Source organism: Catharus ustulatus, chromosome 4 (assembly GCF_009819885.2).
Source record: "Catharus ustulatus isolate bCatUst1 chromosome 4, bCatUst1.pri.v2, whole genome shotgun sequence".
Taxonomy (NCBI): Eukaryota; Metazoa; Chordata; class Aves; order Passeriformes; family Turdidae; genus Catharus; species Catharus ustulatus.
Window position 1 is genome coordinate 42693775 of NC_046224.1, and position 15331 is coordinate 42709105.

Here is a 15331-nt window from a genome sequence, read left to right on the forward strand (position 1 = left end):
GCTTTTAGACTCTGCTACTCTGTCCTTACTTAGTATGCTGGGTCTGTATATGATATCTTGTGCTCTTTAAATAGCATTCCATTAGGCTTTTCATGGTGCAGTTTTTCTATTAGGTCTATGCAAGAGCACACTGTTAATCAAAGCTGTGATTTAACATGTATGCTTAACTCTTCTATCAAGGGTAGGTCAAACCATTCACTATGGAGCTGAAATGACTTCTTGGCTCCAGAGCTATAAGTATCTATTCCCACTAAAAGAAGATTCACTTACACTAAGTTCGTTGCATGAAGTGATGCAAAACATAAGAAAAATCAATTTACTTGGTCCAAGCCATGCTGTATTTTAAATGTTTTCTCATTATGCATAGGGTTAAGACTTCGATTTGTTTTACTTTTTTTTCACTTTTGGAGTTTCCATGCCTACCTCAAATCCAAATACCTTTTACTTCTGCACCAATGGTCTTCACTAGCTGTACTACACAATTACAACTCAGATACGGTGTCACTACTAGTAAATGCAATAACATGTTCTCTGCTGATTCTGCAACAGAACACTTAAAAATGCTGACACAAATAAAGCACATTAAATAGCAATACTGGCATTAACAGCTTGTTAAGATCATGAAGAAGATTTAAAAAAAAAGTTCCTATAAAGAAGCATTCCGGCATCAACAGATTAGTTTCTCTGCCACAGAAAGATCCACTTCCTGAAAGCTTAGTTTGTGGCTAAGGTGCCATTATTTTCTGTGTCACTTCAAACACCTATAAAAAGTCCCTGTTACTAAGGAATCATTGTTTTACACTAAACCATAATAATTTTATTCTTGGCAACATTACCCATTCATTAAATATAACCCAGTCTCCTTCCCTTCCCCAACCACAGTTTGCTTTTTACACCCAATAGAGAACTATAATTAACCAACCCCTGGCTGAGATATAGAAGTCTTTAGAGTTGCGCTGTGACTGGAACAAGCTGCATAACTATAAGGAGCTCAAGGCATCTTGTCAGTCTTCATTAAATATCAACACTGAACAAGAGATAGCAAAAAAACTGAAAACAATTATTAATCAAAATAAGGACAAAAGTACAAAGATATCGTTATAATCACTTTTCTCTTACCATTAGAACAAAACAGATCCACTTCAGCTCTCCACAGCTGTTGAATAAACAAATACAAAGAGATAAATACGCCTGGAATGGTTACTAGTTTCTTCATTTGAAAATACGTCTTCCTAGCCATTTAACTAAAACACAGAATCCCAAACTTCTCGGCTATCAGACCACTACCAAAACTCGGACGCACTGGCTAATAGTACCCAATGGATTCGAGCAGTTTACAGGTATAATTTTTCCCGTGCCTTCTGGCCCCCACTGTTCCCTACCTACCCCCAAAGCATACGGTGCCCGGGCAGTCCCGCAGCCCTCCCGCGGGCCGGGCAGGAACCAGCACGCTGCCCGCAGCCCTGGGCGAGGCAGGTAAGCTAAGGGCAGGCTGGGCGGCGGAGGCGCGGAGCCGGGGCGCGGTCCCGCACACCGCTCAGGCGGCGGAGTCAGCGGTCGAGGCCGCAGCGCAGCCCGGCAGGCGCGGGGGGCTCACCGACGCGGCACGGCCAGCGGACCGAAACTACCGGGGACAGCAGCTACACAGGACCACTCACTCCCTCCTTCCTTGTTCCTTCCCTCCCTCCACCCCCGGCAAGGCCCGTCGCGGGGCCGCAGCGCGCCATGCCCGCCCTACCTGAGGCCGGGACAAGCACCGGGGCCGCGGCCCCGCCACCGGAGCCGCCACCCACCCCGCGCTCCGCCGCCGCACACGGCGCACGCGTGCCGCGCCCTCTCCGCCCAGCGGAGGCTGCCGGGGAAAAGGAAGACGGTGCCGCCGGCCCAGAGGCATGCCGGGAGCTGTAGTCCCGGAGGCCCACCCGGTGGCGGGGGTGGTGCTCCGGCGAAGCGGCGCTTTCGGGCGGGATCCCGCCCTGCCCGCCTGGCTGCCCCTCCGGGTTGGGAGAGCCCGCTTGGCACCGTGAGGCTTATCTGTGGGTGCCTCGGGAGCGCTGACTTTCCCTGCACCCAGGAGAATCCGGGTTCGCGGGAGAGTCCGATGGCGTCGCCTGGCAGCGGCCACCGTCATTCTCCGGGAGCGGTGAGGCCACGGGGCGGGGGGTGCTCCGGGCAAGGAGCGGCCGGGCTGGGGGCGGCGGCGGCGGGGCCGCTCCGCTCCTGCGGGCCCCGGGCAGGCGCAGGCTGGGCCGGGGGTAGCTGTGTCCCGCTGTGTCCCGCTGTGTCCCGCTGTGTCCCGCTGTGTCCCGCTGTGTCCCGCTGTGTCTACTCTCGCCTGCTGCGCCTCGCTGGGAAGGCGGCTGCAGAGTAAGGCAGTTTGTTAATTCCGCAGAGCTGGAATGAAACGGGGACAAAACAAAACTGTCTCAGCAGCATTGTGGAGGGATCCTGGGCTGTCCCGGCATCCTGTGGTTGGGATATGCCAAACAGGAGAGAATGGGAACCCTGCAAGGATCTTTCTTGGTTGGGGCTTTGCAATTAAGATCTTGTGCTTTGCAGAGTTATTCCGGGTAAATGCAATTTGCAAGTCAAAAGTAGTTTAAACTGGATTACCCCATGTAAAGAAATACAGAGTTAGCAGAGCACATCTCCCTCGTGTGAGGTGCTTCTTCATATCAGGTGACTGTGCTGCCCATTGTACACTCCTTGGTTGGGAAAGAACAGCTCTTCCTAGTGGTGCTTTATCTCACCGTGGTGGTAAGGCAACACCATGAGAGCTTGGCTGCCTCTACATGGTTTCCCAGAGTCAGAAGCCACATTGTTGTTATGGTAGTACTTGAACATACCCTCCAGACTTCTGTCTGAGTCTGCTGAACTTTACAACATCTGGCTGTTTTGTATGTTTGATTCCTTGAGTAAGTACAGAAAATCTTGTCGTAACTAATGCCAGCTCTCCATCTATTTCACACATCTTGTAGACCCACGAGCTCAGCAGCTCACCACATCGATCATTTGTTTACTAAAACCATAGGTTGTAGTAGAGGACAACAGATGACCGAAATTATGAAAAACTCTTCAATTAAATAAATTCTCTCAGAGTATATCCTATATCCTATGGAACTGTGCTGGTTTGGCTCTAAAGACAGCTCACAGAAGTGATTTACTCTGTGCATGGATTGTGCTGCCCTACCTTACTATAGCTCGTCTCCCAACAAGTTGGATTGGGTTGTCTATGTACAGAACCTCTCCTTTTGGTTAAAATTTTAGGACTGATATTTTCTTGGGACATTATTTTGTAAGTTAAGGGAAAAAGATATATGAGAGATGGAAAGTAAGAAAGGATTGACAGTAGGTTTGTGTATTTGCTTTCAGAATAGTTTTGATTGTTGAGCATTTAAAATGCCTAAGTTCTACATTTCATTGTTTCAGAAAAATGAATATGTATAAGAACTCTGATCCTTAGACAAGTATATTGCTGAAATCAAGTAGTATTCAATTAACTAAGTCAAAGTATCAGTATTCTCCTTGTACTATCCTTTACCATTGCAACAAAACAGAAAAGCAATAATGTATATAGGGTGTCATCCTTGTGAAGTCATGGATTGAGTGTACTGCATGTTTTATGTTTAGCAAGCATTGAAGAAATATAGTAAATATAGGGGACCTTTTAAGTAGGTCACATATTCAGAAAAGATGAAGGTCATTTTTATCCTCCCTTAGGCATATAGCTATATTTCTGAGGCTGAGAGTTCTTCTTTCAGAATACTTAGGCGTACTTGTTTTGGAAAGTAATACCAGTTCCAGCCTTTTATTAAGGAAGGAGGTTTCAGTTGTTGAGTCTTTAAATCATTGAATGGGGAACAGGGTGTGTGATGGATCAGATCTCAAAATACTGTGCTCAGCATACAGCATTGACTGAGCTTGATTTTTTTCTATAAAATACATACTCCTGCTGTGTCGTTAGTTTTTTGAATAATACTGCATTTACTATTCTAGTTAGCTTTATTTGTTTCTTAATTTTTCTTAACCATTTGAACTGTATTCATAATTTAGGGCAATAAGTAGGTTGAAATGTTCTGTTCTAAACTTGGCAGAATTTACTTTTTGAAATATTAATCCAAAAGTCTAGAGACAGATCTAAAGAACAGAATAATCCAAGATTTCCAATCCCTTCTGCCTTTTTCAGATACTGCATTGACTTTCAGGTATATGAGAAATCACTGTGGCCCACAGCAAACAGCAGGTAAGCAGTGGAAAACAACTTTCCACCACTTTCTGATGAGATTTTTCTTATTTTCCAGGTTGATTAATGTCCTTTGTCAATTCAAGTATTATAATTTTAAAAAATGTTGTTTAATTCAATGTCGGGAAGTCAGTGCTCACAGTGTCAAACTAAAGAAGATGTTGGTTGTGTTTTAAATATTAGAAATAATTATTTTTGTGTTTGTTCATTGGCATAAAAATACCACATTAAGAGATGGGGAAGAAAGAAAGGATATTGAAGTTAAAATACAGGTTTCATGTGTGTCCTGATCTTCGCTGATAGTTTTAAGAATTCACTGAGTATGCATGGTGTAATCTTTAACTGAAAAAAAATGGTTTTGTTGTAGCCTTCCAGTTTGCAATAGATCAAAATGTGAACAGAATGTTAATCAGCATTACAGTTATCATCATCTGGTGTATTCAGTGGTCGACCTTCATTAAATCATTTGACCTAAAATTGGTGTGCGCTGAGATAATACCTGATAACTGTTATTTTAATCTTTGTTCCAGGAAAAAAAAAAAAGCCGTACCTTCAGTATGGCACCCATTTTAGACTGGAAGAAGCTCATGAAAGTTGATCCAGATACTCTGCCTCGTCAAGAGGAACTAGCAGAGAGATTGCTGGATATCATGTCCAAGGTACTTAAGAAAAAAGGGAATAGGGGTTTTGTTATACCTTCTTCCCTAAACTGTCTCTGGTCCTTCATGTGCATTAAAGATTTATTTTGTGGATTTCATTGATATTAGTGTAAAACCACTTTTGTCTCTTTCTTTAGGTTGATGGGAAAGACTTAAAAACTGAAGCTCCAGAAAAAGTGATACACCTTTTTAAAATTACTCAATCACTACTGAAGGTTTGTATTAAGGCTTACTTTCTTCAATCTTGCGCATGAAATTGTTTATTTTTTTTTGTTTAAATGGAAGCATCACTATTCCTTTTTTCTTCTGTTCCTGAAAATACTGCTAACTCCTAAGGTAATTTATATGCTAAATGTGTGCTTGCACCAGAGTATCTTATTGTGTAGCTGTGGGAATTTAGTAGTGCGAAGTTAATTGGAATAACAAAGATGTTATATATAATAACATCTAACATCATTATATAGATGAAAAATGCAAATAAATTTCTCAAAATAAATATATTTTAAACATGAGGTCTGTGGGACAATCTTTTAATTTATGGTAGTAGTAAATATTTTTTCTTTGCTTGTAATGCTTCTTTTCTCAGATGAAAACTCAAGAGGTAGAACTGGCACTAGAAGAAGTTGAAAAAGCCGGGGAAGAGCAAGCCAAATATGGTAAGCAAGCTTTTTTATGCTGTTCCTAAATGATTTGTTAAATATGTTTTTTAGGTTTTTGTACTTCCTGCTTTGTGGCTTTTTTAAGGTTTAGAAAATGGAACAAAATACCAGCTGTTTTAAAGTCAATTGCTTCAATGAAGGCAAATATTTTAAGTCTAAGGTTAACCATTGTTGTTTTATGTATTTTTTATCTCACTGGATAATTCATTATATCTGTTCTATTTTAACAGAGAATAATTTTAAAACCAAGCTGATAAAACTTCAAAAAGAATTAGAGGTATGTTTTAAATTTTGTTAGTGGATAGAGTGGTCTGGTAGGGTCTTTTAATTATTTTATTTTAAAGTAGCATTTAGGTTTCTGAAGTGATGAAATAGCCCTACATTTTAGCAATGCTTTTTATTGTTTTTTGAATATGGCCCAGTCTTGGGTGAATGATTGCTTGACTTTTTGTATACTTGAAATACATATATAAATATATATATTTATATGCATTTATTTTAGTCTTAGCATATGCTTTGGTTTTTTTAGTTCTTTCTACTTTGAATATCTACTGTATTTACAATGTTATTTTAATGCTCATAAGGTGGCACAAAAATCTGCTGGTGGTCGTGATACTCGTTTTTTGCGTGATGAGATCCACCAACTGGAAAAACAATTGGAACAGAAAGAGAGACAGTTAACAGATACAGAAAAAGAGTTGGAAAAGGAGAAGAAAGTGAATGAACAGGTAAGAAGGACTTGAGCTTGACATCTCTAGAAGCTGTTCTGTCAAATATTTTGTAAAGTTGATGTTGTGAAAAGAACATCTGAAATTTAAATAAAAAAAGAAACCACTGATGAAATAGGATTGCTGTTCATTTGTTTTCTTTGTTTTCTTTTTTTTTTTTGTTGTTTCTGGAGTTCTTTGTGGTGTCAGTGAAGCATATAAAGGTTTTTTGTTTTGTAGCTTGCTCTTCGAATTGAAGATGCTGAAAATGAAAACATCAGATTCAGGAGAGAGGTTAGCAAAAATTATTGCTGACTTACTGTATTTTCGACTCTTTTATAGATATATAAATGACTATATTTCTGTATTTATAATTTTTGGTGTGATGTTTAGTTTTGGAACATTTCCTGTTTACTAGTGCAAAGTAAATATGTAGTACGTCTGCTCCGATGAAATGTAGTTAATTGAAGTCAAGAAGTCTCTACATTTCAGTTTGAATATTCCTACTGTCCATTAACTTGGCCTGCATTTTGAGTTTTGAATTTTTAGCATTTTTCATAAATATTACTGCCAAGTAGATTTGTTTAATTATTGTCTGGGGGTAAAAACTTGATAATCATTTGTCAAAATACCCTTCTGTATATATGTTTGTAGTATGTATATACATGCAGAGGTATAACGAAAGCTATTTTATTTTGTCTCTATATTGATCGATATTGAGGCTTCCAAAACCAAAGCTAATGTCTAATATTTTTCATGCTTTGTTCTCATGGTCCTGTTTTCTCCTTTTTAATATGAAGAAAAAGCGCATAAAGAAAAAGGTGAGGCTTCTAAGACTTTAAAAGCAGACTGTAGGAATTTGGATGGGTTTTGCGTGTCTTAGCTCTTTGTGTTAGCTCACTAGAAATAGAGCAACTTTGTCTTCAACTCTTAGAAATGGATTTAAGTTTGGATTGCTCTCTGTGCAGAATGAACAATTGCGTCAGGATGTGGTTGACTATCAGAGGCAAATAGATTCTCAAAAAGAAGCAATTCCATTACAAAGAGGAGAGGTTTCTGGTTACACATCACAGCTGTCCAGAAGAAGCTCTGAGCTTGTCCAGTATTTGGATGAAATTCAGGTAAAAATCTATGCATTCTATCGAGTAGCTATTAGAGTTTTACTGACTGTAGTGTCTTTCATGACGCTTCAATTTACAGATAAAGTCATGTGGAGTAAGAGAATTCATAATATAATAGGGTTCTGTCATACATACAGTCTGAATTTATGAATTTGGCAGAGGTAATGAAGTTACTGACAGTGAGAGAGGTATGTCCTATTTGCTGTTTGGATTTGTTGAAATTGATAACCTAGAGGGGAAATACTCTGTTCTGTGCTAATTTCATGTAAGACTTACAAGTTCTTATTCAGGTATTAAGATGGGCACTTTTTAAAAGTAGTTTTTCTTTATTTCTACAGAATCTGACTGAAGCTAATGAGAAGTTAGAGATTCAAAACCAAGAAATGAGGAAAAACCTTGAGGAATCGGTGCAAGAAATGGAGAAGATGACTGATGAATATAGCAAAATGAAACTAATTGTGCAACAGTCTGATATTATTATGGATGAGTTAAGAAAAGAGAAAGATCGGTACAAATTTCAAGTAAGAAATGACTCATTATTTAGTATAATTTTTTTAGGTTTCTACTCTTTTCATATTTTAGCTGAAGTTAAAACCTCCTCTCTATGCAGTTAAAGTAATGCTTTTTTAAAGTAGTGTGATCTTTGAATGTGGTACAGATTTTAAAATTTGACTGCAAATCACAAAAAATTTTTTGTATAGAATATTAGTCATGCACTGTTCTTAAAAGTCATTCCCTTGCTGTTGTAGTACTAATCTGTTAAATATTATGTACTTGATATGGTGTGTTTGTACATATGTGCTTGTACTGGTTAGACCCAAACCTTTTTGTAATGTGATGTTCATCCAAATGCCTTGTCTAGGTTCAGGATCTTTCAGACCAGCTGAAAGCAAAGAATGAGGAAGATGACCCACTCATGGCAGCTGTAAATGCAAAAGTTGAAGAATGGAAGGTATTTTTTAGTACTTTTAAAATCCTTTTTAGCAATTACTTCAAGTGTTCTAATGGTGTTTTACCTTCTTTCCAGAAAATCTTAGCTTCAAAAGATGATGAACTCCTAGAGTATCAGCAAATGTTATTTAACTTGGAAGAGAAAATGAAAATGGTCCAACTTGATGTAGACAGAAACAATATACTGTCCCTTCAGCAGGTACAGTTCATGTGAAACATTGCACATATAGAAGCCACCATTAACTAAATATACTATTGACCAAATATATATTTACTCTTTCACAGTTTGCAAATGCAAAATACTTAATTTTGAGAATTATGGGACAGGTCGATTCATTCCACTGCAAACTTAGCTGAATAGACAATGTACATAGGACACTTCTCTGTATGTATGTATGTATGTATGTATGTATGATCTGATCTATGGGTTGCTGGCTCTGTAGCTTTCATATTTATTTTTTCTAATGATTATATAGTGTTTCTAAAATATGGCTTAGCTTCTGTCCACTAAATTTGTTAGTTAAGGAACAGTCTTACCTAGTAGTTAATTTTCTGTGTTCTTTTGTCTCATCTGATTAACTCTGTGGTTCATCATATGATGGAGCTAGCTGAATTTGTGTATCTCTTATATTCATGTAAAATTGCACAGTTCTTCATGATTTTGAATGTCTCCTCTTTCTAAAAAAACAAAAGGAAAGCTTACTTTCTGAATTTTTCTTTTTTCTATTTCTGATTTCTTCTTTTCTATGGAAAGCATACTCTGATTCTAGGATGATTTCCTGCCTTGATTCAGGTTTTTTAAGTTGTAATGACATTTATATTAATTTTGAGTTCTTGTAAACTGAGCAGTATGGTGAGATAATGCAGTCTTCCAAACCTACTGACAGATAACTTCTCAAAGAAAAACACCCTTAAGTACAAGTCAGCCTTAGATATAAGAAGAGGAAAACAGCTGAAAGTAATTGTGATAAACAGTTGTTTGGTTTTAGCTGATTAGATATCTGTAGAGGTTGCGTTTTTGGGGGGGGGGGTTGGGGGAGGGAGGGGACATTGTTAGCATGGCATTTTGAAATGTTTTGTGAAAATAAGCATGTATTTTAAGCATACATTTAAAACTTGAATCAAGTTACTGCTCAGGTTTTTTACTCAACCTTCAATGTATGTTTATATTGCTATCCTTCAATGTATGTGTATATCCTAAAGAGTTATATCTAGGTTTTTACAACTTTGCTAAGCTCTGTACTTCTAAGTTTCAAATGTGGTTATATTTGTAAGAAAGCGTGTAAGTTGTTTTTCAGAATATTGGTATAAAGTAAGGATCTTGAGATTTTTACATTTTTAATATTACGTTGTTATAATTTTACATTTTATTAATTTTAATGCCTGTAACTTTTTAAAACTCTCTCTTTTATCTTTTACCACTTTTTATTCATCACAGAAAAAATAACGTTAAGCTTTCTATGTTGTTTCTAAAGTTCATATACAGGTACAGAAATAGGATAGTATACATACAAGTCACTTCCACAGTCTGTGTGTACCTATGAATGTGCATCCTAAACAAGACACAATATGAATTTTTAAAATTTAGAAGGCTTGTTGAAAGGCTGTCTGCAGTTCACATAGCATGTATAATGGATTGTTAGTCCTTGCAATCTTGAACTTGTGTCTCTCTGTTCCCAATGGCAATTATTTATGAGGAAGCTGCAAAATCCTTCATCATCTGAAACTTATCATCTAACACTGGCAAACTCTGAGAATACTGTTTCCATATAAAATTATTATACTAAAGTATAAAGCTGCTTATTCTTCTGTATTTGAGTGCCTTATTTTTACTTTCTTTTTTATTTTTCCTGCTTTGCATTTATATACCAAACCTCTAGATAATATCTGAACTCTGTGTTGTAAGTATAGTACATTTGATGTTCTATAAATTGTTTTGTGTTAGCTACATGTAATTTCTTAATTTCTGATGTGGTGTTCTGTATTGGTAGTTTCCCGTGTCAGTAAAGAAGGATCCTTTAATGGAGTTTCTTTTTTTTGCATGCATAGGGTGTGCAAGAACGAGATGCGCAGATAAGATTGCTCACTGAGCAAGTTGAACAGTATACCAAAGAAATGGAGAAAAATGCGTTCATTATTGAGAAATTAAAATATGATCTCCAAAAAGATAAAGGTAACATGACTGTTTTGTATTACTGTCAAAATCAGGAAAATCAGAAACCACATATTTTACTATGTGTTCTTTATTTTTTTGGAAATACAGGAAACAAAATTGTAGTATTTGAGTAATTTTGTCTCTAATCTTTTTTCTTAATTTTCTTTTATTAAACATTCATGAAGAGTTAAATTTTATCCAGATTACCTCAGTGGATTTTATGGGTAATAAAATTATATCTGATCTGTAAAAGTTGGAGCATAACATATAAGGTCTCAGCTCCATCAAGAACTGAAAAGGAGTAATAGCATGCAATTCCAAATAAATTCTGATGTCCCTTCTGTGTGGTCATGATAAATATTGTTTGAAGGAAATGTTGGGGGCAAGAAAACCCAACCTCTTTTATGTAGTGGCTTGTAATTTCCTAATTAAAATAAACAAGTAATGAAAATCTTCTTTATAATGTTTTCTGAAGTTTTTCTGATTTGATTAATGGCAGATAGCAAGAATTACTAGTTAAATCATTAACAACAAGGTTTTCTTTCTAGGTCACTCATCTCTTCCTCAGCCAAATCAAATTGGGGATATGCAAGAAAAGTTAAAAATACTAGAAGAGAGAACTATGGAGGCGGAGAAATCAGCAGAATTGGCAGAAGCACATGCTAGAGAAAAAGACAAAGAGCTTGTTGAGACATTGAAAAGAATGAGAGACTATGAACTGGTAAACAGTTTGTCAGAGTGGAGAGAGTATTAATCGTATTTTTAGGAGAGTGTTTTGCCCTCCCGTATTTATTTAATTGTTCTAATTAAAAATTAAATAAATTACTTTGATGCCCTTCCCCTTCCTTCTTCCTTTCCCTATGGAACAGTAATTGAGTGCTCAAAATACAATTCTTCAAAGGATCATGTAGTTGGAGACTCACTTTTGAAATATGCAGGCTCCTCTGTAGTCGAGAACAGATTTATACAATCTGCTTTTTATTCAGTAACTTTTTTCACTAAGCATAGTGCAGAAAAGTAATAGAGGTTGAAAAACTTTTTTTCTTGTCTGTGTAATGATGAAAGAAACCTTCATGATCTATTTTAGTAGATCTTCTATTGGTTGTTTTGTTCTTACTTATGTGTGGGGTTTTTACAGGGAATATATGGTTTGGAAGAAGCTGTTGCTGAAATCAAAGATTTAAGAAAGCAAGTCAAAATACGAGAACATGAGATTGAGTCACTAATTAAGGAAGTCAATAAACTTGAACTTAAAATAAATGACTTTCTTGATGAAAATGAAGAACTCAGAGAGCGCTTAGGTATGCTGCATCCAGTACATGTTCAATTATTTGTTGTGTAAAAATTGAAATAGGATTCTATGATGGAAATTTTTTACTATACCAAGTCACTGGAAATAATTTGTTATATTCTGCTAATATTTCCAAGTGGTTTTAATTAGTTTGGACAAACTACATTAATGAACTTGGCTTACAGGTTCCTTTGACTGAAGAAAGCAGGAGAATTGGTTCTCTACTTGTTTTTGGTTTTGATTTGTCTTCGGCCACACATTGCCCAATAAGCTTCATAATATGGTATTTGAAAACCACAGCATCCTGAAGTTGTAATGCTAGATGAAACCCACAGAGAAAACTTCAGATAGTCTAATTTTTAAATAGAATTAAAATGTAAATAATTTTAATTTTAGGTGCCACTTTATTGCATTTTGGGTTTTGAATAACTGAGGTAAAATTAGGTTTCTCCTGCTCTTAATACATGGAGTGCAAGATGTGAGTTTATGTTTTATAGATAGTTATATATTTTTATAGATTAAATATATTCAACTGTCAACAAATTATTTTTTTAACTCTGCTTCTCTAGGTATGCTCTTACATAAACTAGCTACATTAATTAACAAAAATGTTCAACCTTAATGAATAACTGTGATATACTTTGTTTTAGGTCTTGAGCCAAAGACAATGATTGATTTAAATGAATTCAGAAACAGCAAAGCACTGAAGCAGCAGCAATGTAGAGCTGAAAACCAGATTCTTTTGCAAGAGGTAAGTGATAAATTCTGTTTTTGTTTAAGAACTACATAATGAAAATGTATTTGAACAAAATGGAACGCTGACCTGTGAATAATAATACGCAGATTGAAAGACTGGAAGAGGAAAGAATTGAACTGAAAAAACACATTCGTAAGATGGCTCAGGAGAAAGGAAGAAGAGTTGCAACAATAGGTAGGATGATTTTTATATAAACTGTCCTTTCGAAAACATTCTGTTTATACTTAAGTATAAAAATTCTGTTTATAGTTCATGTAGCTGTGCTATATTTACTAAGTTGGTTAAATTAAGAGGCTAAATACATTACATTGAATCTGTAGGAAGAGATGAGTGGTTTTGGATTTCCTGATATTATAGCCTAGTATTTTCTTGAGTTGTGATGACTTGTAATGCATCAGTGAGCCTTCTGTCATTGTCTTGCAATAGGTGCAGGATGATCTCTCCAAAATTTCCAGTGAAACTACTTAATTCACGTATTTCAAAATTTTTCAAATTTCAATTCCATGCCACTCAGGGTACCATAATGCTCAGATGGAAAGGCAGAAAACTAGAACTCGGATATAATAAATGGACTCAGATATAATCAATTTATATAATAAATTTATTGGAGACCGGTTAAAATTTCCTAATAGTTTATTATTTGTACATCTACTTGCACTTAGGTTTGGATGCTGATAATATCCAGATGACTGATAGCTTTACTGAAGAGAAAGGGAAGAACATGAGGAAGTTGGATTTTTTGAACAGACATGACATTGCTGAAGTAGAAGCAAAGGTGGGTTCATAAAGAAAGTTTATGAACATTTCTTGTATTTCTCTTTCAAAAATTCAAACCACCTATTTTGTAAATATTTGTTAAAATACTTATCCAGGGGTTTTTTTTAACTGCTTTTTAAAATCCCCAAATGAATAATTTGTAATGGTTTTTAGAAGACTAGTGAATATTCATTTTTTTTTGTAAATACATCCTAGCAGCTCATGTAATGTGGAATGCAGAAACACACTTGCAGATAGAATAGCACCAACTGAAATTCTGAAGACACAGAAAAATATGACTGAAAAGAGAAAAGCTGGGGGAAGTCTACTTAGAAGAACTTCTGGCATACATGAGAATTCACATCACTTGGGGAAAAAAAATGAAATACTTTTTCGATTCATACAGCTTCTAAGCCTATATGATAGGCTCACGTAACTACTCCAGTGAATCCATTTCTGTTCCTATTTAGGCAAGAAATCAGTATGTAGATGGGGAGATTTCCATGAATGAATATTTCAAGTTTGAAAAAGTCTGGGACTAAAATATTAAACTGCTACAATTAGATTCTGCGTATTTTTTTGTCTAGGAGAAACTTTATTTTGTTTTTCATTCTTTAGAATGAATATCTTGCAACTGAATTACGTGAGAGAGAGAGAGATTTGGAGAAGAACAGGACTGTAATGGCCAAATTTCAATCTAAATGTAAGTTTCAACCTCTTTTAAAACTAGGGAATATTATTTAGTTGTTCTGGTTTTTTAATTGCGATAATAAATATATGACTTGTAAAAAAAAAATAAATCTTGTGTTTATATTAGTGTATGTCTTTGTATATACGTGTAAGTATACATATATAGTGTTACCAAACCAGTGACAGTACATGAAACATATAGTTTAGTCACACTAAATACATTAAAATCTTATCTCTCATGTTTTTTCTTCTTGATTCAGACCTAGTAAAGGTTATAAGTGTGAGAGTACTCCTACTTGTAACAATTATACAACTTGTGCAATTGTAGGGCTTTTCTGGCTCAAAGCAAGTGTTGGGAAATTAGAGCCACTTACTGCTTACAGATATATATGTATATATATGTATATATATATATATATTAGCTGAAGTGCACTGCTTTGGAAACAATTAAAAAAATAATTCTAATTTCTCTGGACAGGAAGCTTATTTTTTTCCCCAGAGAATGTGAATTCTTAAAATTCTTTTTGAATTTTCAAAATAGACTTGGTGAAACTACTCAAGTTTTTGCATTTCACTCCTTGGTGTTCTGATTGATTAGCCACATTGTTTGAATGCAGAGATATCCTGAGTGGTTTCTTGCAATGTTTTAGTTTTCAGACTTCTCATTTTGTGCTGGAAATTGGAATTTCATTGAGAAACTACAGGTGGTAGAAGAGTACTTGAGAGCCACATAATTTAAATGCTCCTTTTTTCTCATTCTGCAGAAGGAATTCAGGCAATTCCTAGATACCTCATTGTTACACCCAGACATTTCCAACACAGCCATGTTTCTGAACTGGTGAAAGTCAGACAGGCTACTAAAGAAGTTTAAAGTGAAGTAAACATTGAAGACTGGAAATTTCAGTGAAGTCAATTCTGTTCCCATGTAGCATTTAGTTATTTTTTTCATGATATTTCATCAGTAAGATACACCTCTCAGATATTCCTAGCAGCTCTTAATTTTAATTTCTTAATTGGTCATGCCTATGTATATTTAATATGAATATTCTTTTAATTTATTAGATCAACAAGTATCATGATGAAATGTCCTAGGAAACCTTAAATCATTTTTTCAGTGCTTTTTAACAGATTTACAACTTTTATTACAGTGAAAGAGTTATCAGAAGAGAATAAACAACTTGAACAAGGAATGAAAGAAATACTGCAAGCCATCAAGGAAATGCAGAAGGATTCTAGTACGAAGGGAGGAGAAACAGCCTTAATAATCCCTAGTTTGGATCGCTTAGTTCATGTAAGCTTGCTTTCTAAATTATTATTTAGCTTTATAGGATTTACAGGGTTA

The 15331-nt window shown here is 36.0% G+C and overlaps 2 protein-coding genes across 3 annotated transcripts in view; one reads left to right on the forward strand and one right to left on the reverse strand.

Annotated features, from left to right (window-relative positions):
* Window positions 1-1820, reverse strand: part of TMTC3 (transmembrane O-mannosyltransferase targeting cadherins 3) — a 33680-nt gene extending 31860 nt beyond the window's left edge. For both annotated transcript variants that reach the window (XM_033058041.2, XM_033058042.2), the window contains exons 1-2: window positions 1739-1820; window positions 1120-1156 (exon numbers count right to left, since the gene is read on the reverse strand). The gene's annotated coding sequence lies outside the window, so the exon portion shown is untranslated. The remainder of the gene's footprint in view (window positions 1-1119; window positions 1157-1738) is intronic.
* An 82-nt stretch (window positions 1821-1902) lies between these two features.
* Window positions 1903-15331, forward strand: part of CEP290 (centrosomal protein 290) — a 38460-nt gene continuing 25031 nt past the window's right edge. The window contains exons 1-20 of the mRNA XM_033057667.2: window positions 1903-2143; window positions 4187-4243; window positions 4774-4902; window positions 5040-5117; window positions 5489-5558; window positions 5792-5838; window positions 6146-6289; window positions 6509-6562; window positions 7237-7389; window positions 7728-7910; window positions 8252-8341; window positions 8417-8539; window positions 10390-10513; window positions 11044-11216; window positions 11634-11796; window positions 12437-12537; window positions 12630-12717; window positions 13206-13318; window positions 13918-14002; window positions 15138-15280. Of these exons, the coding sequence (XP_032913558.1) occupies window positions 4801-4902; window positions 5040-5117; window positions 5489-5558; window positions 5792-5838; window positions 6146-6289; window positions 6509-6562; window positions 7237-7389; window positions 7728-7910; window positions 8252-8341; window positions 8417-8539; window positions 10390-10513; window positions 11044-11216; window positions 11634-11796; window positions 12437-12537; window positions 12630-12717; window positions 13206-13318; window positions 13918-14002; window positions 15138-15280 (2034 nt within the window). The 5' untranslated portion in view covers window positions 1903-2143; window positions 4187-4243; window positions 4774-4800. The remainder of the gene's footprint in view (window positions 2144-4186; window positions 4244-4773; window positions 4903-5039; window positions 5118-5488; window positions 5559-5791; window positions 5839-6145; window positions 6290-6508; window positions 6563-7236; window positions 7390-7727; window positions 7911-8251; window positions 8342-8416; window positions 8540-10389; window positions 10514-11043; window positions 11217-11633; window positions 11797-12436; window positions 12538-12629; window positions 12718-13205; window positions 13319-13917; window positions 14003-15137; window positions 15281-15331) is intronic.